The sequence below is a fragment of the Carcharodon carcharias genome, chromosome 8 (genome assembly GCF_017639515.1).
Source record: "Carcharodon carcharias isolate sCarCar2 chromosome 8, sCarCar2.pri, whole genome shotgun sequence".
Taxonomy (NCBI): domain Eukaryota; kingdom Metazoa; phylum Chordata; class Chondrichthyes; order Lamniformes; family Lamnidae; genus Carcharodon; species Carcharodon carcharias.
In genome coordinates, this window is record NC_054474.1 from 70425124 (window position 1) to 70450108 (window position 24985).

General features: G+C 45.4%; 2 protein-coding genes across 5 annotated transcripts in view; both read left to right on the forward strand.

Moving 5' to 3' along the window:
* Nucleotides 1–2774, forward strand: part of LOC121281450 (semaphorin-4B-like) — a 108883-nt gene extending 106109 nt beyond the window's left edge. The window contains exon 15 of the mRNA XM_041194396.1: nucleotides 2278–2774. Within this exon, the coding sequence (XP_041050330.1) occupies nucleotides 2278–2372 (95 nt within the window). The 3' untranslated portion in view covers nucleotides 2373–2774. The remainder of the gene's footprint in view (nucleotides 1–2277) is intronic.
* Nucleotides 2775–8731: 5957 nt separating this feature from the next.
* The window catches only part of b4galt7 (xylosylprotein beta 1,4-galactosyltransferase, polypeptide 7 (galactosyltransferase I)), a 39759-nt gene continuing 23505 nt past the window's right edge, over nucleotides 8732–24985 (forward strand). Inside the window, exons 1-3 of one of the 4 annotated variants that reach the window (XM_041194279.1) lie at nucleotides 8752–8861; nucleotides 13365–13935; nucleotides 22952–23090. Coding sequence is in view for 1 of the 4 variants with exons in the window: in XM_041194278.1 (XP_041050212.1) it covers nucleotides 8806–8861 (56 nt within the window). In the remaining 3 variants the exon portion in view is untranslated. Of the gene's footprint in view, nucleotides 8862–13364; nucleotides 13936–22951; nucleotides 23091–23276; nucleotides 23309–24985 lie in introns of those variants that run through there. The other 3 variants (XM_041194280.1, XM_041194278.1, XM_041194281.1) reach the window with 3 other exon arrangements.

The following is a 24985-nucleotide window of genomic DNA, read 5'->3' on the forward strand; positions in this document are numbered from 1 at the left end:
AGTTATTATTAACCTAAATTGGGCTCATATCGTCCTGTAAATTCTTGAAACCAAAGCACAAATTCTGCTTCTGCCACTCATTGAATATTGGATGCCTGAGCCAAAAATGGTCATGTCTCGTAGCTACCATTTATATATACCTGGTGACGCAGATGGGGAAGAATTTTCAGCTTGGTGAGTGGGGGCGGTGCCTGCTCGCCGAGGCGTGAAGTGACGCGGGGTGACGTCAGGCATCATTTACATTTTCAGTTCGGCAGGCGCACAGCCTGTAAGGGCTATTAATTAACTAATTAAACCTGTTGAGAAAGCTACCGTCCAACCCTAAGGTTGGCGGGCAGGCGAAGAGCCCTTCATATTTTTCATGGAACCTCATCCATGGGCTGGATGAGGACTCAAGAAGGGTTTATAAATTAAATAAAGTTTTCATTAAAGTTCATTGACATCTCCAAGCTCATGTGACACTGTCACATGATTGGACATGTCTTAACATTTTTTCTTTTCCTTATTTAAATTTTTAAAACTTAAACTAATCTCCCTGAGGCACAGAGGTCCCGACTCACGGAACCACCCCACCCCCACCCCCCCCCCCCCCCCCCGGCCCACACAGGGAGCACTCAGCGCTTCTGGGCACACATCACGCTGGGTGGGCCTTAATTGGCCTTCCCACATAAAATGGCGGACCCGATTGGGAGTGCCCATCAGGCTTGTGCCTGCTCCCGCACAACTGCCCCTGAGGATCTTGACAGGGTGGATATGGAGAGGATGTTCCCTCTTGTGGGAGAAGCTAGAACTAGTGCTCACTATTTAAAAATAAGGGGTCACTCATTTAAGACAGATATAAGAAATATATTTTCTCTCAGAGGATAGAGAGTCTTTGGAACTCCCTCAAAAGACGGCGGAAGCAGAGTCTTTGTATGTTTTCAAGGCAGAGTAGATAGATTATTGATAAACAAGGGGGTGGGGGAGTGAAGAGTTATCAGGGGTAGGCAGGAGATTATGCTCAGAGCAGCCATGATCTTATTGAATGGCGGAGCAGGCTCAAGGGGCCAAGTGGGCTACTCCTGCTCATAACTCATCTGTTCGTATGCATGTACGTTTGTACGTAGGATTATTGCTTGAACCTTTGTCAGACTTCTGCACCTAGTTTATTTTATTTATAGACTCCACAACATGACTGATCTATGGGCATCATGCACCATAACTTGCTTATGACTTATTAACACACCCAGAAGTGCTAACCAAGTGCAGGTATAGTCAACTACACAAGCATTTAAAAATTGTATAGGCAAAGTGAATATTCAGTTGGGAAAATGAGGGTTAATTAAGAAAAGTCAGCACAATGTGTTAAGGGCATACCATGTTTAATTGACTTGCTGGAGTTTTTTGATAGGTAGCAGAGAAGGTTGATGAGGGTAATATTATTAATGTGGTGTACAAGAATTTCCAGAAGGCATTTGATAAAGTGCCAGACAACAGACTTGTGGGTAACGTATTAGCCCATGTTATGGAATAAAAGGGATAGTAGCAACATGGAAATGTAATGGTTGAGTGACAGGAAACAGAGAGTAGTGGTTAATGGGTGTTTTTTGGGCATGAGAAAGGTTGTAGTGGAGTTCCCCATGGGTTGGGGTTGGGATCCTTGCTCTTCCTGATATATATTAATGAACTATACCTTAGTGGGCAGGGAACAATTTCAAAATATGCAGATGGTACAAAACTTAGAAGCATTGTGAACAGTGAGGAGGATAGTATAGAACTTCAAAAGGACATAGACGAGTTGATGGAATGGGCAAAAATGAAATTCAATGTAGAGAAGTGTGAAGTGATTCATTTTAGTAGGAAGAACACAGACAGCCAATATAAAATAAAGGGTCCAATTCTAAAGGAGGTGCAGGAGCAAAGAGATGTGGGTGTATATGTGCACATATCATAGGTTATGTGTGAGAAAATGTGCAGGGTTACAGGGAGAAGGCAGGGGAATGGCAATGGGTAAATTGCTCCTATGAAGAGCCAGCACAGACATAATGGGTTGAATGGCCTCTTTCTGTGCTATAAAAAATCTGTGATTCTGTAAAAGTGGAATTTATCAGTGTGGTTCATAATGCACTGAGCATTTCCAAGCTCTAGATTGTTTGGATGATCTGTAGACAGAGGACAAGTTGATATTAATTATTCATCTGGTTTCATGATCAAAACAACCAGATAACGATTCTGTATCACAACAGAATGAATGATAACTGCGCTAATACTTTTTATGTAATATATCCTAATTTTCAGATTGTGTTTTCTGTTCTACAAACCAAAATAAACAATGCAAAAGATCTCTACTCAACTCCATGGTGGAAATTGTCACTTTGTTGCTGTTTGTTTGAGCTTAATTGTAACACGGTGTATGTCAAGGAGTTCTTGGGGGCGGTGTGGAGGGACAATACTGCGGCAAGAAATTTAAAGTGCAAGGTTTTCTCAGGCTGCTAGCAGCAGTGCCCAGGAGATTCATGCCCATTCCAGGAGACAACTGAACAATCCTGGAGTGTTGGCAGCCCTACCCTTGCCAGCATCGCCTTCAGTGGCTTGGTCTCCATTTCTTCCTCCTTCGGTGTTTCTCTGTATTTCAGGTGCTGTATAATGTAAGATGTAAGTTGTTGTTGTAGTAAAATAAGTCTACCTGTATGTAAAATGTACAAATGTGTGTACATATTGTATATATTATGCTAACATGAACCATATATGTAATGTTTTTATGCATTTTGCATTTTCTGCAATATTTTACTGGATTAAAGGATATAATAAACGAATATAGTGTTGCCACTAGCATGTCCATTGTTATGGTGTTATATTATTCCAAAATAATTTAGGAACTATATTGTAATGCACAGGTATACATGCATAGTCAGAATGTCACATCACTTACTAGTGCACTACAGTCAGTGTCCCAAACTATCAATGTACAGTGTCATCCGCATCACATATTGTAAGCTGGGAGAAATACATTCAGTGAAAGCCCCAATATTTTTGTCTAAAAGTGTGATTATTCAAGACTAACGGAAACCACAAGACAGAACGTTGTGGCAGCAGGTGTCTGTGAGGAAAACCCAAACAATTTAAACAGATTGAATCCTGAATTAGATTGAGAACAATCAGATTCAATTAGTGCCAGAGAGAGAGAGAGAAATAAAAGCGTGAATCAAGCAAAAACAAGATGGCTGCCATCAATGAGTACACAGTTCCTGCTCAAGATGAATTGGAAGACCGATAATATCATAGAGGCATTTGGAAAGTTTAAACAAAGTACAGGTTGACATTCAGCCATTTTCGAAAATGCACTAGTGAAAAGAAAAGGTTCAGTTATGGATAAGAGACAAAGGTTTATATCTTTAATAGCTGGGAGATGAATGAGGATGACAGTAAAAACCTATACAATTTTTTTGAGAATTCACACGTCTCCAGCCAATGTTAAACCATCGGATCCACTGATATGAATTTCAGAGCTTGAGGCAGAAACCAGGTGGGCCTGTTGACAATTTCTTACCAAGATTGAGAAACATAGCTAGCAAGTGTAAATTTAAAAAAATGGACGAAAGACTGACAAATCAGCCCATTTGGTGATCTGCACAACCTGAGTACAAAAAGCTCTGACTGGAAAACAAACAAGCTCTCAAACCATAGGCCATTGACACTACCAGAGCACATGAAGCCATGAGTAGACAGATGAAGATGGTGAATACCCACATGGCTAGTCTTCAAAGTCAAGGGAAAGGCAGAAAGGTTGATGCAGTGAAACAGCAACAAAAAGATACATACCCTGACAGAAAGAAAAATAGGACAGAGCTCCAGATGACCATGAATTCAGACAGAAGGAAATGTCCCATATACAGATCAAACTGCAGAGATTGTAGATATCCCTATCACAGGGAAAAAATGTGGAGAACAAAGAAACAGGACAGTAAAGGAGTTACCAGAGGCAGAGCAACAGGACGAATGAGAAAAAAGAAGCCAAAACATCCATACCCTGGATGATAATGATGAGCTTGAGGACACAACAGATATAGGAACAATACATATTCATGAAATGTCTGGATGTGACAGTTCCCAGAGGAAAGAAATTCATTCAGCCATTCAGATCAGCAACGATAAAGCTGAACCTTGATACTGGAGCACAGAGTAACATCATCCTACTCAGGCTCAGGCTACACCAAGAATATTTTTCCTGAAAATTTGAAAGAAAAGGGTTACCCAAAGAAAAGTGTTCTGAAACAGAGCAATGTCATGCTAAGGGCATATGGGAGAAATGAGATTCAACAGCTAGGAACAATCCAAATCAGAGGGACACACAAAGAAAAATATGTCAAATGTATGTTCCACATCGCTGAATTAGATGGTTCTGCTATCCTGGGGTTGAGTAGTTGCTTATCTCAGTAATCCAAGAGATATAGGAGGTGTCACTGAGGGCTGAAGGTAATATGCCCATTGAAAAGTGCCCTCCAGTCAGAAGCAGGGAAAGTCTGATCCAAATCTATCCAGAGTGTTTTGATAAGGTGGTTGGATGCTTTGAAGATTTTGAGTATCACATCGCAATTGATCCAGATAAGAAACCAGTGATTTATCCTCCACATAAAGTATCAATAGAACGAAAAGGAAAGCTTGAAAGAGAGCTGCAAGAGATGGAAGAAAAGGAAGTGGTTGCCAGAATCACAGAGCCTACAGATTGAGTAAATTCCATCAGCAGGAGGGATAACATGCAAAGTCAAATGAATGGATTGCAGTCAGATACTGAAATTCTCAAGGCCAAAACTGAAAGACAGAAAAGGAAAGAGAGCTAACTTGGAAAGTTCAAGCAGGTAATAAAGAAGATTTCCGGAAACATACAGCACTCCAAGATAAAAAAAAAGTTAGAACTAGAGAATAAAGTCATTAACCTAGAAAGATTGGAGGCTGAGCAGGACATAACATGGCATGCTGAAAAAGGGCGTATGGAAGGGAAACTGCATGCCATACGGTTAGCAGAGGAGGCATCCAAGAGGGAGATCCTGAACCTCAAGTCAAAACTTTAACAGCACATGCTTCAAATAGAAGAACTTGAAAAAGTAAAGAATGACAGTACTGAGTTCAGACAGCAAATTAGTGATGCAGATGCAGCTTAACACTGTATCATAAACGGAGAATGATTTACAGGAGCCCAGTAACAAACTGCGAGAAATGCTGGAGCATTTAAAAAAGGAAATACAAACTGTAAGAAGCCAAGCTGAGCGGGCAGAGCAGGAAGCTGAAAAGCTAGTGGAAGACAGGCACATAGAGTGGTTGGAAGAGAAAATAAGCTGGAGAATCATAACACAGAGCTTGAGGAGAAGTACTGCCAGGCCGACACTGTCTGCAGCATTTTTAGTTTAGTCTTTAGCTGAGGCATAATATAAAAAAAAATAATGGTTTGAAGTTATATTGATAAATAGAGGTATTACATTTCTTTAAATAAAGATGGATGTTATATTGTCATATTATTCCAAAATGAGTTAGGAACTATATTGTAATGAATGTATGGTCAGAATGCCACATCACACTCTACTGCACTGGAGTCAGATTTCCAGACTAACAATGTATCATGCCATAGCACATTGGTGAGTTGTGAGAAATACTTCCGATAAAAGCTCCAATTTTTTGTCTAAAAGTCTAATTATTTCAAACTTCTGGGCATCACAAGACATAATGTCTATCACTCTTGCTAACTGAGACAGCTAAGGATGAAATTGAAAGAGATCAGGGGCTCTGTGCTGACCCCATGGTCAACATAATTAATCACTGCAGAACAAATAGGATGCTGAACATGGGCGAAACAGTAGCTTACAATTAGGAGGAAATCATTCTCAAATTGAAACTGTACATTGTGCTGATTATGCTCGAGTTTGAATATTATGTTTAATTCTCATTCCTGAGGCACAACAGGGACATTCAAATGCTGGAGGCAGTCCAGATAAGAGCCACAAGGCTGATTATGTTAGACAAATGAGTTATGACAGAAAACTAGAGAAACTTGGACTTTCCGATATTAATATGAAGGGACTGAGAGGTCAACTGATATAAGTGCATAATATAGCAAATGGCATAGGTAAGGTAAATCCAGAAAATTACTTAAATCTATATTTTGAGAAGACACAAGTTCAAGTGAATGCAGGGCAAATGTTGTGTTGATTTTCAGGAGTTCTCTATATTGTAGGGGTGCAGTGGCATTGTGGTTATGTTACTGAACTAATAATCCTGAGGCCTGGATTAATGATCTGAAGACATGAGCTCAAATCCATCATGACAGCTAGGAATTTTCAGATGATTAAATTAAAATCTGCATTTTTTTTTCTTTAACTGGTACAGGGAAGGAAATTTGCCATCCTTACCCGGTCTGGCCCATGCACTTCCAGACCCACAGCAACTGACTCTTAACTGCCCTCTGAAACAGCCTTGCATTTGAAAATGGTCAGCTGCATTTAAGAAGGTGACTAAAAGTCAATTAGGGATGGGCAATAAATGGCTAGCCTTGCCAGCAATGCCCTCATATCCCGCGAATGAATTATAAAAAGTGATCAAAACATATGAAATAAACCTCCAGATAGAGCAACAGGGGTAAGAACACTAGTCATTGAAGAAAGGCATTGGTAATTACATTAGAAGAAATGTAGGGTATTTTTGTTAGTGAATTAAAGCTTGATTCCCTCATCTGTTGTGAACAGTAAAGCAGCTTATAGGGTATAAGTTTATTTCATCACGCAATGTATCTTAGCTCACAAAAACCACAACGATATGCCCAACTTAAGCTGAGCAGAAACGATGCCACAGGACAATGGCTGGTGTATAAATAAAAGACTTGTATCAGGAATGCCCACCACTTGCAAAAGTCACTCATGTGACTGTGACTGTGTTACACTCGTTACAATACCACATTTTTATGCAGCAGATTGTGTGTAAAATATACAGCATCTGTGACTTATAAAGACTGGATAACTTTCATTCAGCGTATATATATAAATCACATTTCATATATATCATAAGGATTCGTTTATTTATGGAGTTTAAGTCCATTTCTATAGAAGTAAATATATGATTAATTACGGTCTACAAATTATATAAAATATGCACATTTAAAATTATATCATTTAATACATATATAATCCATCCAGTCTGTATATATAAAATGTAATTAATTATATGTATAATGTGTGCAATAGAGATAAGCCCACAATGTGCAGAGCTGGAGGTTTTACAAGCCGTCGGAACGTTTGTGCCGAGTTGCTGGTCCGGCGGACACTCAATGAGGTGGCGCCAATAGCCAGCGTGTAGGAACTTTCCTCCCGCGGCACCGGGAGTCGGTGTCGTCAAGAAAGAGAAAGAGCCCAGGCTCCGGGGGGAGCAGGGGCAGGGCTGAGCTGAGCTGAGGGTCGGCACCAGGGGAAGGGAGACTGCGGCGCCCCGATAGGAAACAGAATAGAGAGCGGCCGGAGCGGGACACAGGGCTCCCGGCACCGAATATATCCGAGGGACCCCCGACTGGGCCCTACTGACGCCTTGAGGGTCTCTCCGTGAACCTGGGCCCATTAACAGGAGTGAGGGTCTTTCTGTGAGCCAGTGCCTGTTAAAAGGAGTGAGGGTTTCTCCGTCTGTCTGTGCCCATTAACAGGAGTGAGGGTCTCTCTGTGAGTCCGTGTTCATTAACAGGAGTGAGGGTCTCTCCATCAGTCTGCGTCCATTAACAAGAGTGAGGGTCTCTTCGTCAATCAGTGTCCATTAAAAGGAGTGAGGATCTCTCTGTGAGTCTGTGCCTATTAACAGGAGTGAGGGTCTCTGTCAGTCTGTGTCCAGTAACAGGAGTGAAGGTCTCTCCGTCAGTCTGTGCCCATTAACAGGAGTGAGGGTCTCTCCGTCAGTCCGTGTCCATTAACAGGAGTGAGTGTCTCTCCGTCAGTGTCCATTAACAGGAGTGAGGGTCTGTCTTTGAGTCTGTGTCTATTAACAGGAGTGAGGGTTTCTCCGTCAGTCAGTGTCTACTTACAGGAGTGAGAGTCTCTCTGTCAGTCAGTGTCCATTAACAAGAGTGAGGGTCTCTCTGTCAGTCAGTGTCCATTAGCAGGAGAGAGGGTCTCTTTGTGAGTCTGTGTCCATTAACAAGAGTGAGAGTCTCTCTGTCAGACTCTGTCTGTTGACAGGAGTGAGGGTCTCATCGTCAGTCTGTATTCCTTGACAGCGCGAGGGTCTCTCCATGAGCCTATTCTATGACAGGACTGAGTGTCTCTCAGTCAGTCTGTATCCATTAACAGGAGTGAGGGTTTCTCCGTCAGTCTGTATCCATTGACAGGAGTGAGGGTTTGTCCGTGAATATCCATTGTTAGGAGAGTGGGTCTCTCTGTCAGCCTATCCATTGACATGTGCGAGGGTCTTGACAGGACTGAAGGTCTTTTGGCCTATCTGCTTATTGGTAAGGTTTGAAGGATTTTTGGCTGCACGTCCCAACTAACGAGAATTTGAAGGGCTCCACTGGCACCTCTCCCTCCTTTTTGGGTCATTGACTCCACTAATCCTGTGCCACAATACAAGAGTTTTGAAGCTTTCATGTTCCATTTGACAAGGTTGCAGGAGATCTCTGGATGGCTGCTGCTTTCGCAGGACTGTTGAGAACCATCAACTTGTTTGTGTATCCTCAGTGCACTCTTTGCCAAGGAGTTGGGGGAGGGGGGGGGGGGGGGGGGGGGGGGGGTGGCGGGAGTCAGTCCGCATCAACAGAGACTATGTGACAGAGACTGACTGAGAGCTAAGGAGTGAAAGAAAATGATGTACTCCTCCAGACGGAAACCTGTTCTCTATTTCACCAAGGAGGATAGCAGGTAAGTTGGAAAAGAGGCATCACAATGAATAAGAGAAATCTGAAATTTACATTTTATTTCTCAAGGCATTTTTGAAAATCTTAATGTATTTCCTAAATAGTGTAATACTCTACATTGGCTGGCTGCTGCTCCAGCAGTGTGTTTACCTGTTAAGAGGGCAGTGGATTGATAAAGTCCATCATTAATTTATAGTACACTATTTTATAATACCAGTGCTCTCTTTTGTGACACTTTCTAATGTGCTGGCACTTCAGCATATCAGATCTATAAACATAGAATGTGATAAAATAGGTTTTTGTTGTTTTTAAAAGTGTCTTTAGCGCATTGGAAACTTGATGGATTCCCTGCCGCCTCAATGAATTAGTGTTCAGCAAGGAGACCTTTTATTCACTGTCTAGGTCGATGCTGTTTCATTTGTTAAACCAAATCTTGATTTGCAGATCCAATTGCAAATATTACATATGAAGTCACTGTTGGAGGGGTGGGTGAAGACACTGGCTTTGTGGCGTGCTCGCTTGTCCTGTAGGAACCTGATTCTGTTCTCAAAGATTACTTGATGACAGACTTCTCTATTTGTACCTGTCCAGGGTTGCTTTTTAAATTAATGTAAATTAAACTCTGCATGTCAGAAGAGATGTCTGACCCAAATCCCTATAGTCTATATAGTAACATAACAATCCTGGTAAAATCCTCATTGTGCTAAGATTTACTCATTCTAATCACACTCATTTTCGATTTGCATGTAGTTGTACATGGATATTCAGAACTTTTTGATTCAAAAGCAATAAATTGTTGCCTCCTCAGACTGCAGTCTGCTAATCTGCCGTGGTTTTAGTTACATTTTCTTTATCATATCCTTTGTAAATACTCAGTTTGCTACAGAACCTAATTTGCAAACCTGCCTTGCTATCACAAGGTTTGTTTAACATATTGGAACTAATAATAGAGGAAAAGCTGCAGATTAATTAATATGCTTCTTGTGGAAGACACTTAATTCATCACACAAATTGCTCCCACCAACAGCGACAGGCATGTTAATAAATTCAAAATTTTCCCCCAAATTTGAGATAATCTTGGAAGGATAAAATATATTATTGCCGTGCATTTTTCTCAGTTAAATTGGGTGTAATACAATAATTTCATATATGTTGAGCATTACACTTCCACAGAATTCTAGCATGTAGCCTCCTCCACACATCTTTCCACTGGGCCTTGAAGTGAACAGTATTGCAAGTCTTTTTTCCATCTGAAGGTTAAATGCAGTACACTAAATGACAAGTTGTGATGTCTTCAACTTCATTTTTTAAAAATCCATTTGTCACAAAGGGTCAGCGGAATCCAAGTTTTGACTTTGAAACAGTGTTGAAAAATAATCCAAAAGAAAAATTGAACCAGGTGTCTCAAACCATGATATCATCACTGTTTTATGGAGTAAAAACACCCAGATTTTTTTCTGAACAAAGATTGAAAAGGTTTATTTACTTGCCTCAAAGCGAATTGCCTAGCTTTGTTCCATTCTAGGGCAGTCTTGACGGACTGGCTGTTTTTCTCCTTGACTGTGAATTTTCTATGTTCCTGTTATGAAATTTTGGTATTAACTTATGAAATTTTAATTGCTGGTTGATATTGGAGTGTTAAATCGGTTAAAGCACAGCATTCAGTCCAGTTATCTGGCAGCACTGTGCAGTGTGAAACTGGTTGTGCAACATTGTATCACCAGTACATCTGGGAATTTCTTTATTAGTGTTTTGTTATACAGTGAAACCAGTTTAAACAGGCACTTACTGACAGCCCCAAATATTTTGCATTGTCAAAGATACAAAAGGCACCCCACTCCAATTGCAAACTACTCTCAGCTTTCAAAGTACCATTTCCTTTTACACCTTTAAATATTGGATGTATTCTGCAGCTGTTGTCCCTGCCAATTTATCTGGCGTTTGAATTCCCCCCACTGCAGTCAGTGTCCCTGCCATTACCTGTGGTTTGAATTCCCCCCTCCCCACCAGCACTGTTGCTGCCAATCCCTAGGGTTCAAATCCATCTGCAGCAACTTTTAGTAGATACGATAGCCATTTTGAAAAAAAGGATCCTACTAAAACAAAAGACAGTTTGTGCCATTTCCTTAGGTGTCTGGAATTTACAGGTTTCACTAGTTCACCATTTGACAGGATGTGACTCCTGACTGCTATGTGTGAAGCTGTACACAAGGCTGGGGAAAGGAGGGGGTTCTGATTTTGAAAAATGTTTTATCCCATCATATCATTGATAGATAATATTGTCATATGGGACAGGATTTTGCATTTTGGGTTGGAATCCCAATATTGGGGTCAAATGGGATTGCACACCTGCACTGTGTCAGGAGCAGTCACCAGGTAGTGAATTTGCCTTGATTGACCAATTAGTGGCCAGAGGGCATGCCTACCTTCCAATTAAGGACAGCGAGTGGGCTGACAAAGGTGAAGGGTCGATAGGAGGCCCTCCAGCATAGAAGGAGCTTCAGCCTGCCATTACAGAAGAGAGACAGGGGAAATCTCCATCTTGAGGCACCGTCTCAGCAACTTGTAAAAAAAATCTGAAATAAAAATGACCACTGCTGCTAGGCCACCATCTGAGTCTACCTGGAATGTTGCCCCCAGTCTGTCGCCAGGAGACTGCTTTCAGGCAGATGCATGCTGCTGGTGTCATGGGTGGACCCTGTAGAGAGATTGGAAAATTCCAGTTGGCTTCTGAATGTTGGCCTTAATTGACCTTTAACCTTTAATCAATTGGCTTCCCACTGCTTGTGGGTAAGTAGCCATGGTGGTCTTATCTGGTGTCTGGGGAAATGGCTCTAGGGCGGAATGATGCTGGAAGTCTGGAATTATGTGCCCGCCCCCCCACTCATCTCTGTTCTCATCTCCCGTATTGGGGCAAAAATTCAACCCACACTGCCAGGTTCTTCACAACAATGGAAACATTTTCTTCAAAGCAGTTGGAGGGTAAAGTTGAGGATCAACGTGTTTTCCTGCATTCAGCTGGATTTATGAAGGATCTTCAGACTCACTCAGCTCTTTGAGCACTTGACTCACATATTTCACATGCAAATCTATTCTATTCAGTCTCAATTTTTGCCTCACAAATGCACGTTTGCTTAATGGTACATCATAGGACACAAGGGATCAAGCAGGCTGGGTTGCAGAGGTGCACAGGAGTCTAAGACATGCCCACTCTTTGCATTGGATGTCGATGACATTTCAAAATGGTGACCACTCCCACCCACACTTTTATACTCGGCGTATAAGTCGCACATCCTCCCCCCATTTGGATGAAATTTTCAAGGCTTCAAAAGTTGACTTATACACTGGAATCTATGGTAAATCACACTGTTTACTAAAATCTGGGTTAGTTGATAGGCCTGGGTTTTGTTATTTCTGTGAGAGTCGAAAATAAGAGATGTTTAGTTTAGGTTATAAGAGGCACGGCAGTTTATGGAAACTTTTCAAGTAATCTGAACAAGAAGATGGTAGTTTAACAGCCTGATATTACAACAAATCTCCTCCCTGATGCTTCAGCTAGATAAACCAGTATCTGGATTGTACAAAACAAAGAAAACTTTGTGCTGAGTTAACTGATATGGGCTTCTACCCTCCTGGTTTAGAGAATAAATTATTGGCCAGCTTCACTGCTGATCATTATCCAGTGTACAGCTATGGATGCACAAGTGAGGATAGACTTAGCTGTGGTGCCCCCATTGATGGAGCACGCTGCCAATATTCATTATTCAACACCCATGTGAGGGATGGGTACTTGAGCAAGGCAATAAGCCCTACCCCAGCAAGGAGGCAAAGGGATTGGGGTGGGAATATAAGCAGATTTTTTGACTTAAGTCTGTGGTCACTATATATAGAGTGACTGATTTAAACGTAACCTACAAGTGAACCTAGGGAGTATACAAGTTTTTTCTATATGTGGAATACATTTTCAGCTAAGAAAATTAATGGCATTAAAAAGAAACTGGATATATATCTGGATGTGAATGGTTTTATTGTCTTTCAGGGTGGATGTAGGTTAAGCTGATCAAATACTTTGCACAACACAGCAAAGCATTTTGTAGCTTAGGTGAAGATGAGAGGGAGTGTTGTCTCAAAGACAGGAGGAGAGTGAAAATGTGAAATGGATGCCTTTTCTGCAGATTTGGTTGATTTCTTATTTCAGCAGAGCATTCCTTCAGGAAATTAGAGTCATGACAGGGCAGATTATATATGGCGGTGGTAAGAGCAAGCATGCTACGTTGAATTGCCATCTCATGTTCAGCTCTTTCTCACATTTGTAAGATTGCTGGCAATAAGTTTCTCACATGTAAAGCTGTTTTATGATGGAGTTGGTCAGAAGTAAATGTTTTTCTTTTTAATGTGTATTGCATTGTAACTGAGTGTTATTAACTAGATATGCATTCTTACACTTTGAAGATGTAACTTTGATCTTGAAGTAAGCTAGTAGAAAATGGTTTTCATTTAAACTCAGTGCAGCTTATTAGACAGAGCGATTGTCTCAGAGTGCTGTTGGACACAGTCTGTCAAGGAGCGCTGCTGTTGGGAGCGGCCTGCCGTGGAGCGCTGCTGTTGGGAGCGGCCTGCCGTGGAGCGCTGCTGTTGGGAGCGGCCTGCCGTGGAGCGCTGCTGTTGGGAGCGGCCTGCCGTGGAGCGCTGCTGTTGGGAGCGGCCTGCCGTGGAGCGCTGCTGTTGGGAGCGGCCTGCCGTGGAGCGCTGCTGTTGGGAGCGGCCTGCCGTGGAGCGCTGCTGTTGGGAGCGGCCTGCCGTGGAGCGCTGCTGTTGGGAGCGGCCTGCCGTGGAGCGCTGCTGTTGGGAGCGGCCTGCCGTGGAGCGCTGCTGTTGGGAGCGGCCTGCCGTGGAGCGCTGCTGTTGGGAGCGGCCTGCCGTGGAGCGCTGCTGTTGGGAGCGGCCTGCCGTGGAGCGCTGCTGTTGGGAGCGGCCTGCCGTGGAGCGCTGCTGTTGGGAGCGGCCTGCCGTGGAGCGCTGCTGTTGGGAGCGGCCTGCCGTGGAGCGCTGCTGTTGGGAGCGGCCTGCTGAATGGAGTGAGTACTGGCCAACACTGAGATGCAGAGGTTAAATTTCCTGTGTATATGTGCCCAGGGTATGAGGGTAATCAGGGTGTGAAGAAAATTCTCAACGTAAAAGGTCAAGGCAACTTGAGCGTAAGTGCCTTCTGTACATAATTATGTTACACCTGAAATTCCTCTCTTCTTCATGCCTTGATCACTGCACTGAATGCTTCTTGGCTCGTAACGTTTCCCACCTATGATCAAACAGCTGTATGCATGAATTTGGAGGTCTTGTGGCATGGTGGATAATGCCTCTGAGTCCAGAGCTTTGTGTTCAATTCCCATGCCAGGACTTGATGGTCAGCCTTTATTGGGTGTAAATGGACATCAGCAAAAGGAGCATAATTTTGGATATAGTTTCCCAATTGCAGTTCCACAGGATGTTCCACCCACATTGTTTTGCAGGGTGCTATTGAATGCAGTGTACTGACCAGTGCTAAGTAGCTCTTAAAAAGCTAACCTAATAAACTAAATCAACAAAATGAGGGATAAAGGAAACACAGCCCCTAAGTCAGGTTAGCTGTAAAACCAAAGACTAAGTTTAAAGAAAACTTACAAACATCAAATCAAAACGTGATTAAGAGGGTCGATAAAGCACCTCAGACCCCGCGGTGCCCACCTTGTTCGCCCGCTGCCTGGACATGTTACTGGCTAACTTGGCCAAGCCCAGGAGCAGGTGCACGAGGAGGTCCTCCTCCTTCCTGGCCCCAATTTGCACCGGGTGTCTGTAGATCAGGAGCATGGGACTGAAGTGCAAACAAAACAGTAGTGAAAGGTTTTTTAAATAACTGAAAAGGGAATGCAACCTACAACAATTAATACAGACATGGTCCACGGACTCCACAAGACCACAAAAAGGGCAGGTATCCTGGGAGTCCGTGAACCGACACATTCGACAATTATAGGGGACTGCTGCATGCAACACCCTCCACCCCAGGTCCCTGATGGAAAGCAGGAGGACACCTCCCTAGAGGGCCACCCAGCGGGGACCTCCACCACTGGATGGCAACAAGGCACGCCAGGAAGTGAAGGGTGTGCTGCAGCAGCCCATACAGGAAACTCCTCTGCGCCGCGCTAAATGACACGGAGGGCATTTCCCTGAGGCGGCTCATATTGTGGGGCACCGGCACCCGAGGGAGGGCTTGGGGCTTGGGACCAGTGAGGAATTCCGTCTGAACAGGGGAACATTCAGGCGGAAGACCACCGCGCACCCGGGCCACCTCAAAACCCAATATAACGTCGGGGCCGAGCATGACCGTCCTAAGGTGTTGAATGGCATCGGCTGCAAGCCGGATGCCCACAGATGCACGATGCGCCAACTCCTGCGGAAGCATCCAGCCCATTCCTCCGCCACCCAGCACGTTCCCGATCCTGGTCACCCCGGCAGCCACAGCCCTCCTCTCCGCCTGTCACTGGAAAGGACGGAGGGGCGGATTCCCGAGCAATGGTTCTCTGACGATAGCCACTACTCCTGACGAGGGAGAGCTGCGTCGCCAGGCGATCATGAACCAGACTTTGATCAGGTCCTGGTAAAAGACGGGCTAAGCCTGCAAGGAGCCACGAAGGCCCCTCAGCCCTATAAATAGGAGCTGCATGTCATAATTCAGGCCGTGCACCTGGTGCAAGAAATATGTCACCAGGGCACACCATCTCGGAGGGGGCTCGACGTAAAGGTATTGCTGCAGGGCCTGAAGGCAGAAAGTTGCCACCTGGGTGTGAAGGCACACCAGCGCCTGACTGCCCTCTCTAAGCGGGAGACTCAGAACCTCAGCAGTGACCCAGTGCAACCTTTTGTCCCAGAAGAAGTCATCAAGCATTCTCTGGATTTTCATCATAAAGTCGGGGGGAGGGGTCAAAGTAACCAGCTGGTATCACAGCATGGTGGCAATCAGCTGGCTTATGACCAGAACTCGACCCCGGTAAGACAGCACTCGGAGCAGTCCTGTCCAGTGCCGCAGGCAAGCGGTGACCTTCGTCTCCAGTTCCTGCCAATTTGCCGGCCAGGATTCCTCAGCAGGGCGGAGATGGATCTCCATGTAGAGGAGGCTGGTCCTGCTCCAGGTGAAAGGCCTGAGCTCCTCGGGTAGGGGATCCATCTGCCAAGGGCCGACCAGGAGTCCAGAACATTTACCCCAGTTGATCCTTGCAGAAGACACAGCAGAGTAGACATCTTGGCACTCGCACATCCTTTGCAGGTCAGCCGGGTCACTAAACATACGGCGCACGTCATCAGCGTAAGCCGAAAGGACCACCCCGATGCCCAGCCTGTGCAGAACCAATCCCGACAACCTCCTCCGCAAGAGGCGCAGGAAAGGCTCCACGCAAATAGAATACAACTGCCCAGACAGGGGGCAGCCCTGACGTACCCCTCTCCCAAAGCAAAAGGGCACCTTCAGGGACCCGTTAATCTTAACTAGACTCTGTGGCAATGTACAGAAGTCGGATCCAGGTGACAAAATGCATCCCAAACCCAAATGTTCGCACAGTTCTGAATAAATATTCGTGATCCACCCTGTTGAACGCCTTCTCCTGATCAAGGGACAGGAAGGCGCTTGACAGACCAGCCCTCTGGGAATAATGAAAAATGTCCCGGACCAGATGGATGTTATCAAAAATGGTGCGGTCCGGGACAGTATAGTACTGGTCAGGGTGGATCATGTGGTCCACCACGGCGCCAAGCCGAGAAGACATGGCCCTGGCAAAGATTTTATAATCCGTGCTTGAGGATGGAGACCGGGCGCCAGTTTTTTAGGAGACGGAGATTCCCCTTCTTAGGCAGCAGGGCAATTATGGCTCTCCCCCAGGACCCCCGCGAAGTCGCTCCCCAGGACGTCCCAGAACGCCCTGAAGAACTCCACGGTCAGCCCGTCTAGTCCCAGGGATTTGCCCCTTGAGAGACCGTCGAGGGTGCCGGTCAGCTCCCCCAGACTTATCGGGGAGTCAAGCTTTCCGGCACCCTCTGGGCCGACCTGCGGCAGATCCTCCCACAAAACTCTGCGAGCATCCTCACTGGATGGATTCAGAGGGTCCAGGGCAGTGTATTAAGTTTTGGCAATGGCCCTGATGCCCTCCGGATCCGAGACAAGGGATCTGTCGTTGGCCAGCAGCGTAAGGAGCTGCTGATGGACCCCATGCTGTTTTTCTAGCAAGTAGAGGAAGTGGGAGCTGCGGTTCAGGTCCATGAGGAACGGATCCGCGACCTCACGAACACGCCCCAGGACCCGACGAGTTGCAGGTATTTTTGGGTATAGTTTCCCAATTGCCATCCCACAGGAAATTCCACCCACATTGTTTTGCAGGGTGATATTGAATGCAGTGTACTGACTAGTGCTTAGTAACTCTTTCTGAGTCAAACTATTAAACTAAATTAACAAAATAAGGGATAAAATAAACACAGCCCCTAAGTCAGGTCAGCTGTAAAACCAAGGACAAAGTTTAAAGGAAACTTACAAATATCAAATCAAAATGTGATTAAAGGGGTCAATAAAACACCCCAGTCCCTGCGGTGCTCACCAGGCATGGAAGGCCTCGAGGGTGCCGGCAGACACTGTGTGCTCCCTCTCCAGGGACACCCGGCTGCGAATGTAACTCTTTTGGAGTTAAAACAATTAAACTAAATTAACAAAATAAGGGATAAATCAAGCAGAGCCCGTATGTCAGGTCAGCTGTAAAACCAAGGACAAAGTTTAAAGGAAACTTACAAACATCTTATCAAAATGGGATTAAAGGGGTCAATAAAACACCCCAGTCCCCGCAGTGCCCACCGAGCACGGAAGGCCTCGAGAGTGCCTGCAGACACCGCGTGCTACCTCTCCAGGGACACCCAGCTGTGAATGTACCTGCAGAAGACGGCCAAACAGTCGGGCGGGATGAACCCCACGATCGCCCGCTGCCTGGACCTATTAATGGCCAATTTGGCCAGGCCCCGGAGTAGGTTCACGAGGTGGTCCTCCTTCCCAGCCCCCCTCTGCACCGGGTGTCCGTAGATCAAGAGTGTGGGACTGAAGTGCAAACAAAACTGTAATAAAAGGTTTATCAAATAACTGAAAAGTGAGTGCAGCCTACCACACCCTATATAAGCATGGTCCACGGACTCCACAAGTCCACAAAAAGGGCAGGTATCCTGGGAGTCTGTGAACCTACACATTCTACGATTATAGGGGACTGCTGCCTGCAACACTCTCCACCCCGGGTCCCTGATGGAAAGCGGGAGGACAAGTCTGTAGAGGGCCTCCCAACGGGGACCTCTGCTGCCAGACAACAACAAGGCGCACCAAAGCATGTCCAGGCGGCGGGCGAGGGCAAGGAATTGAAAGGTGTGCAGCAGCAGTCCGTACAGGAAAGATCCTCCACGCCGTGACAAATGACATGGAGGGCATGTCCCCGAGGTGGCTCATATTGTGGGGCACCGGCAACCGAGGGAGGTGTGGAATTCCGTCCGAACAGGGGAACGTTCAGACGGAAGACCACCACGCACCTAAAATTATGTCGGGTCCGAGCTCAACCGTCCTTAGGTCTCGAATGGCATCGTCTGCGAGCTGGACACTCTCAGATGCACGACACGCCAACTCCTCTGGGAGCGTTGAGCCCACTCCTCCGCCACCCAGCACGTCCCCGATCCTGGTCACCCCGGCAGCCACAGCCCTCCTCTCCGCCAACCACTGAAAAGGACGGAGGGGTGGATTCCTGAGCAGTGGCTCTCTGACGGTAGCCACTACTCCTGACGGGGGAGAGCTGTGTCACGAGGCGACCACTTTCCAGACTTTGATCAGGTCCTGGTAAAAGACGGGCAACGCCTGCAAGGAGCCACCGAGGCCCAGCTGTTCTATAAACAGGAGCTGCACGTCATAATTCAGGCCGTGCACCTGATGGAAGAAATACGTCGTCAGGGCACACCATCTAGGAGGAGGCTCGACGTAGAGGTATCGCTGCAGGGTCTGAAGGCGAAAAGTCGCCACCTGTGTGCATAGGCACACTAGCGCCTGACCACCCTCCCTAAGCGGGAGACTCAGAACCTCGGCAGCGACCCAGTGCAATCTTTTGTCCCAGAAGAAGTCGACTAACAATCTCTGGATTCTTGTGACAAAGTCCGGGGGAGGGGTCAAAGTGACCAGCCAATACCACAACATGGCGGCGATCAGCTGGTTTATGACCAGAACTCGACCTCGGTAAGATAACACTCGGAGCAGTCCTGTCCAGCGCCGCAGGCGAGCGGTGACTTTCGTCTCCAGTTCCTGCCAGTTTGCCGGCCAGGATTCTTCAGCGGGGCAGAGATGGACCCCCAGGTAGAGGAGGCTGGTCCTGCTCCAGGTGAAAGGCCTGAGCTCCTCGGGTAGGGGATCCATCTGCCACTGACCGACCAGGAGTCCAGAACATTTACCCCAGTTGATATAACAGATGTTGTGTAACTCTTTTGAGTACAAACACGTTTCCATCTGTTTTTCAGATGAAGTTACATTGTTTCATAGTGTGCCAGTGTGAGATTTGAACTCTTGATAATCTTTTAAATGAAAACCAAATCAACAAAATTGGGATAAATCAGGCACAGCCCCTAATTCAGGTCAGCTGTAAAACTAAGAACAAAGTTTAAAGGAAACTTACAAACTTTAAATCAAAATGTGATTAAAGGGGTCAACAAAACACCCCAGTCCCCGCGGTGCCCACCGAGCACGGAAGGCCTCGAGAGTGCCAGCAGACACCGCGTGCTCCTTCTCCAGGGACATCCGGCAGCGAACGTAGCCGCGGAAGAGGGACAAACAATCGGGCGGGACTCCCCCGTCGATCGCCCGCTGCCTGGACCTGTTAATGGCCAACTTGGCCAGGCCCAGGAGCAGGTTCACGAGGAGGTCCTCCTCCTTCCCGACCCCCTTCCGCACCGGGTGCGCATAGATCAGGAGCGTGGGGCTGAAGTGCAAACAAAACATCAATAAAAGGTTTTTCAAATAACTAAAAAGGGAGTGCAGCCTACAACACCCTATGTATACATGGTCCACGGACTCCACAAGACCGCAAAAAGGGCATGTGTCCTGAGAGTCCGTGAACCTATGCATCCTCTTATTATAAGGGACTGCTGCATGCAACACCCTCCAACCCAGGTCCCCGATAGAAAGGGGGAGGTCACCTCCGTAGAGGGCCTCCCATCGAGGGCCTCCGCCGCCGGATGGCAACAAGGCGCGCCAGGGCGTGTCCGGTCGACGGACAAGGGCGAGAAAATGGAAGGTGTGCAGCAGCAGTCCATACAAAAAGCCCCTCTTTGCCGTGCCAAAAGGCACAGAGGGCATGTCCCCGAGGCGGCTCATATTGCGGGGCACCAGCACCCGAGGGAGGGTTCGGGGCTTGGGGCCAATGTGGAATTCCGTCTGAACAGGGGAACGCTCAGACGGAAGACCACCGCGCACCTGGGCCACCTCAAGACACAAAATAACGTCGGGTCCGAGCACGACCGTTCTCAGGTCTTGGATGGCATCGGCTGCGACCTGGACACTCACAGACGCGCGTCGCGCCAACTCCTGCGGGAGCATCCAGCCCAGTCCTCCGCCACCCAGCACGTCCCCGATCCTGGTCACCCCTGCGGCCACAGCCCTCCTCTCCGCCAACCACTGAAAAGGACGGAGGGGCGGATTCCTGAGCAGCGGCTCTCTGACGATAGCCGCTACTCCTGACGGGGGAGAGCTGCGTCGCGAGGCGACCACTTTCCAGACTTTGATCAGGTCCTGGTAAAAGACGGGCAACGCCTGCAAGGAGCCACCGAGGCCCAGCTGTTCTATAAACAGGAGCTGCACGTCATAATTCAGGCCGTGCACCTGACGGAAGAAATACGTCATCAGGGCACACCATCTAGGAGGAGGCTCAACGTAGAGGTATCGCTGCAGGGTCTGAAGGCGGAAAGTCGCCACCTGTGTGCGTAGGCACACTAGCGCCTGACCACCCTCCCTAAGTGGGAGACTCAGAACCTCGGCAGCGACCCAGTGCAATCTTTTGTCCCAGAAGAAGTCGACTAACAATCTCTGGATTCTTGTGACAAAGTCCGGGGGAGGGGTCAAAGTGCCAGCCGATACCACAACATGGCGGCGATCAGCTGGTTTATGACCAGAACTCGACCTCGGTAAGATAGCACTTGGAGCAGTCCTGTCCAGCGCCGCAGGCGAGCGGTGACTTTCGTCTCCAGTTCCTGCCAGTTTGCCGGCCAGGATTCTTCAGCGGGGCAGAGATGGACCCCCAGGTAGAGGAGGCTGGTCCTGCTCCAGGTGAAAGGCCTGAGCTCCTCGGGTAGGGGATCCATCTGCCACTGACCGACCAGGAGTCCAGAACATTTACCCCAGTTGATATAACAGATGTTGTGTAACTCTTTTGAGTACAAACACGTTTCCATCTGTTTTTCAGATGAAGTTACATTGTTTCATAGTGTGCCAGTGTGAGATTTGAACTCTTGATCTTAGGGTTACAAACCCAGTACCATAACCACTTAGCTATTTAGGCCAAGCTTTCTAGTGCTTTGTCGATGAGCATATTGCAGAGTACAATTAACGATGTATCACGCAGATATGTATATAATATGTAAATATGTATATAAGATGTAAATGTATGTATATATTGCAATGTGATGCTTTTTGGCAGTGTTAAGCACAGAGCATTGTTGGATGCCATGTATGGCACCATTATGTTCAGAAGGTTTTTGAGAACTGTGTGTTGCACTGGTTGTTTGTATAACATTCATTTTCCTTAGGTAGCAATTTGTATTTTAATCACTCTGTATTAACACTCTAATAAGTGTCCTGTCTCTCTTATATTTGCTGAAATGTGTTTTAATAAATCTTTGTTAAATTGGCATTTTGAAACTCTATTGTGTCTTGCTGCTGTTGATCCTGTTAAGGTCACTATTTCACTCCAGTCTTTAATTGGTGAATTTGGGCAGTAGAATTTCTCCCAACTGTGGTGCCTTTTCTAACCCAGTGAGGAAACATTGGGATTTGTAGAGCATGTTTATAAAGTTTGTTCCACCCATAATACTGTCCCCATTTAATCCTATTGATGCTACAAAGGGCAATTGAGTTACGTACATTGAATTTGACATCAATTATCCAATATGCTTAATAATAGCCAAGACCACAACTGAGGTGGTCTGGACAAGCTTGCCACAAAGTAAGCAGCTTAGTGACAATTAAATGAGATGGTTGAGCATTGTAGTGAGAGCGGTGACTTCACCACTGGGGTGGAGTTCTTCATATATGTAATTTGGTCTGGGGGAAGCAACTATAAAGGATGGTATTGTGGAACATTGTACAGAAGTGATTAAGGCATAATACACCTAATTTGTCACATCTGTTTGAAGGTCACTGTTCCAATTTAAACTCAGTATTTGTTGTAGAAGGGGACATGCGCAACCCAATTACATCAGTGTTTAAGAAATTAGTACTTCTTTGACTTGCTGTTGTAATTTTGCTCTATGCATGCATTGCCTTATTGTGTATTAATGGCCAATTTAATGATCAAATTATTTCAGTTCAAGTGATCTGTCTTCTCATTGCTTTGTTCTTGATGTCAGGGCTCGTGCTTGAGTCAGTCTCCACAGAGCAATCCAATTTGTGAGTGGCATATGTTTCTATGTTGCTGCAAGTGAGTGTATCTTATTTAACATTTGGATCCTGACTTATACAATGTGTATGGCTATCCAAATATATATCTGTATGATGTGCACTTTAGTTGCAGACAGTATATTGAGGACATGCTAGTATTGTGAATGTACTGAATTGCGCACATTAGCTAGAGCTCTGTATGCTTACTGTATTCCCATTAAAGGTGCATGTGCCAGTACCATGAAGATGTACTACACAGTTCACATGTACTGGCAGCACTGGGACTGCGCAATGTATAGATTGCATGTGTTAGTGCTACTGAGGTCAACAGTTACAGCAATGTGTTTACACAGTATGTATTTGTGCAGTTTGTGTATAGACTGATGGCTTTTCATTGATCTGTATTTTTGTAGTGAGGATGAGTGTGGAAACACAGGAATACCGCTAATGATACTGACTGCCAGCTGGGGAGAACACATGGGGAGAAGTCATTAAAGCCAAGTACAGATTGTTTGTTTATTTTCAGTGACCATTGAACACTGACCCTACAAGGTGATGGGGTGGACTTTTTTAAAGTTAATGATTTTACAGTTTGAACAATCCAATATGGATGGATGCTTATTGTTTCATATCATGCTTTCAGTAATCGTTCGAGACACTTCGTTGCTTAATATTCCTTAGTGTTGCCAAGCAGGAATTTGGCAAAGTCATTAAAGCCAGTACAGATTGTTTGTTTATTTTCGGTAACCATTGAACACTGACCCTACAAGGTGATGGGGTGGACTTTTTTAAAGTTAATGATTTTACAGTTTGAACAATCCAATATGGATGGATGTTTATTGAAAAAGCTTGTCAGTTGATGTTGAAACCCTGCTTTGAATATGCTACGTGTGTGTATGACTTACAGCCTATGGCAATAGTACTGTTCCAGAATCTGAGTATTTCTTCATATATGGGCATGCTCTGAGGAAATATAGTTAGTTTAAGTAAATTATATGTGTATTTGGGTGTTAGGAAGAAGGTATATCTTTAAGTTTAATTTATATATTTTTTTAATTTGTAGGTTAAAGGGTGAAATCTGGAATCTAGTTTCATTTTTTAGCGGAGATAGCAGGTCTAAAGCGCTGTTTGTATATCTGCATTTCGAATGAGTTTTACGACTCCTGAAGAGAAGTTAAAGCAAACATAAGAGTAGAAAAAACTGTGTTGTTGCCTAGCAGCAGGGGTCCAGAGAGGGAGTCATACAACACACACACACACATTTGGTAGAAGGTGCCAGAACAGGCAGGACATGAAAAGGGACAGAAAGCAAGCCCCAAATTGAAGTTGAAGCTAGGATTCCAGAGAGACTGGACACTGGGAGGGGGAACTGCAGAGAGAGAGCAGATTTCCTAAAAGAACTGCAAGGTCCCAAGGCAAGGAGTGAGACAGAAACAGAAGAAAGTCCAAAGAAGACCTTCTACTCAAAGAAAGGACAGGCACCTGGAAAAGGTCCTGTTAAGTGAAGCTAAGAGTGAGGAGCAGAGGAAGGCTCCAAGCTTGGAGAGATGAAAGCTGTATGAAGCTGATTCAAAGTGATATAGGCTTGTGAGAAATCAGAAGGTCCAAAGAGATGGCTGACGGTCTGTAACTCTTTGCTGTGGGCCTATGAAGTAGTGCTGTATGTTGATGGCTGAGTCAGTGAAAGAGAGAGCTCATGGAGGAAAGCTTGAATGCATGTGGTGACCCAAGGGATAGGAACATCGGAAGGAGAGTTCAAAACCCTGGAGGTGGTCCTTTGCGGAAGGCGTCTGAGAGAAAGTGTTGGTTTGGGAGAAGATTCCAAAGCAAGTTCTTAGAGAGTGGAGATTGGAACTCCTTCTGTGAAAGACGGAGTTCAGTGAGACTGGTTGGCTCACGGTGTAATAAGCATCTGGGAGGAGTTGAGGAGAGATCCATAGCATCTGTTTGGGGTGGCATCTGTCACTTGGTTTCAGAATGTGGTGTATCTGACCACAAGTCGCTTATTGGTTTACGTGGACTATGTCCTTACTGTGAACATTAGAGTATAATACAGCTTGTGTAACTTATGTTACCCTTACCAATCTGTATATATTTGTAAAGATATAGTTGTAGGTGAACGAGTATTTTAATAATATAGTTAATCTTTTCTTGTTTAATAAATGTTTTATTCTTTTGTCAAAAGTTCATCAGCTGACTCCTGTGACTCTGTTCAGTAGCCACTCTCCACTTATTAAAAAAAAAGTTAGGATATATCAAGCCGGTTCCATCCTGGGATCAGGCTTGTCCAGTTGTAACATCAGCTGGGATCATAATTCCAACAATCTTGAAAGGCCTGAGGCTCTAATGAAGTGTCAGAAATGGAAATAGGTGTTTAACTCTTAAATACCTTGCCTAAAGACTGCAACATTTAACAATTAGTTTGGCATTATCAGTAGTGCAGTTGG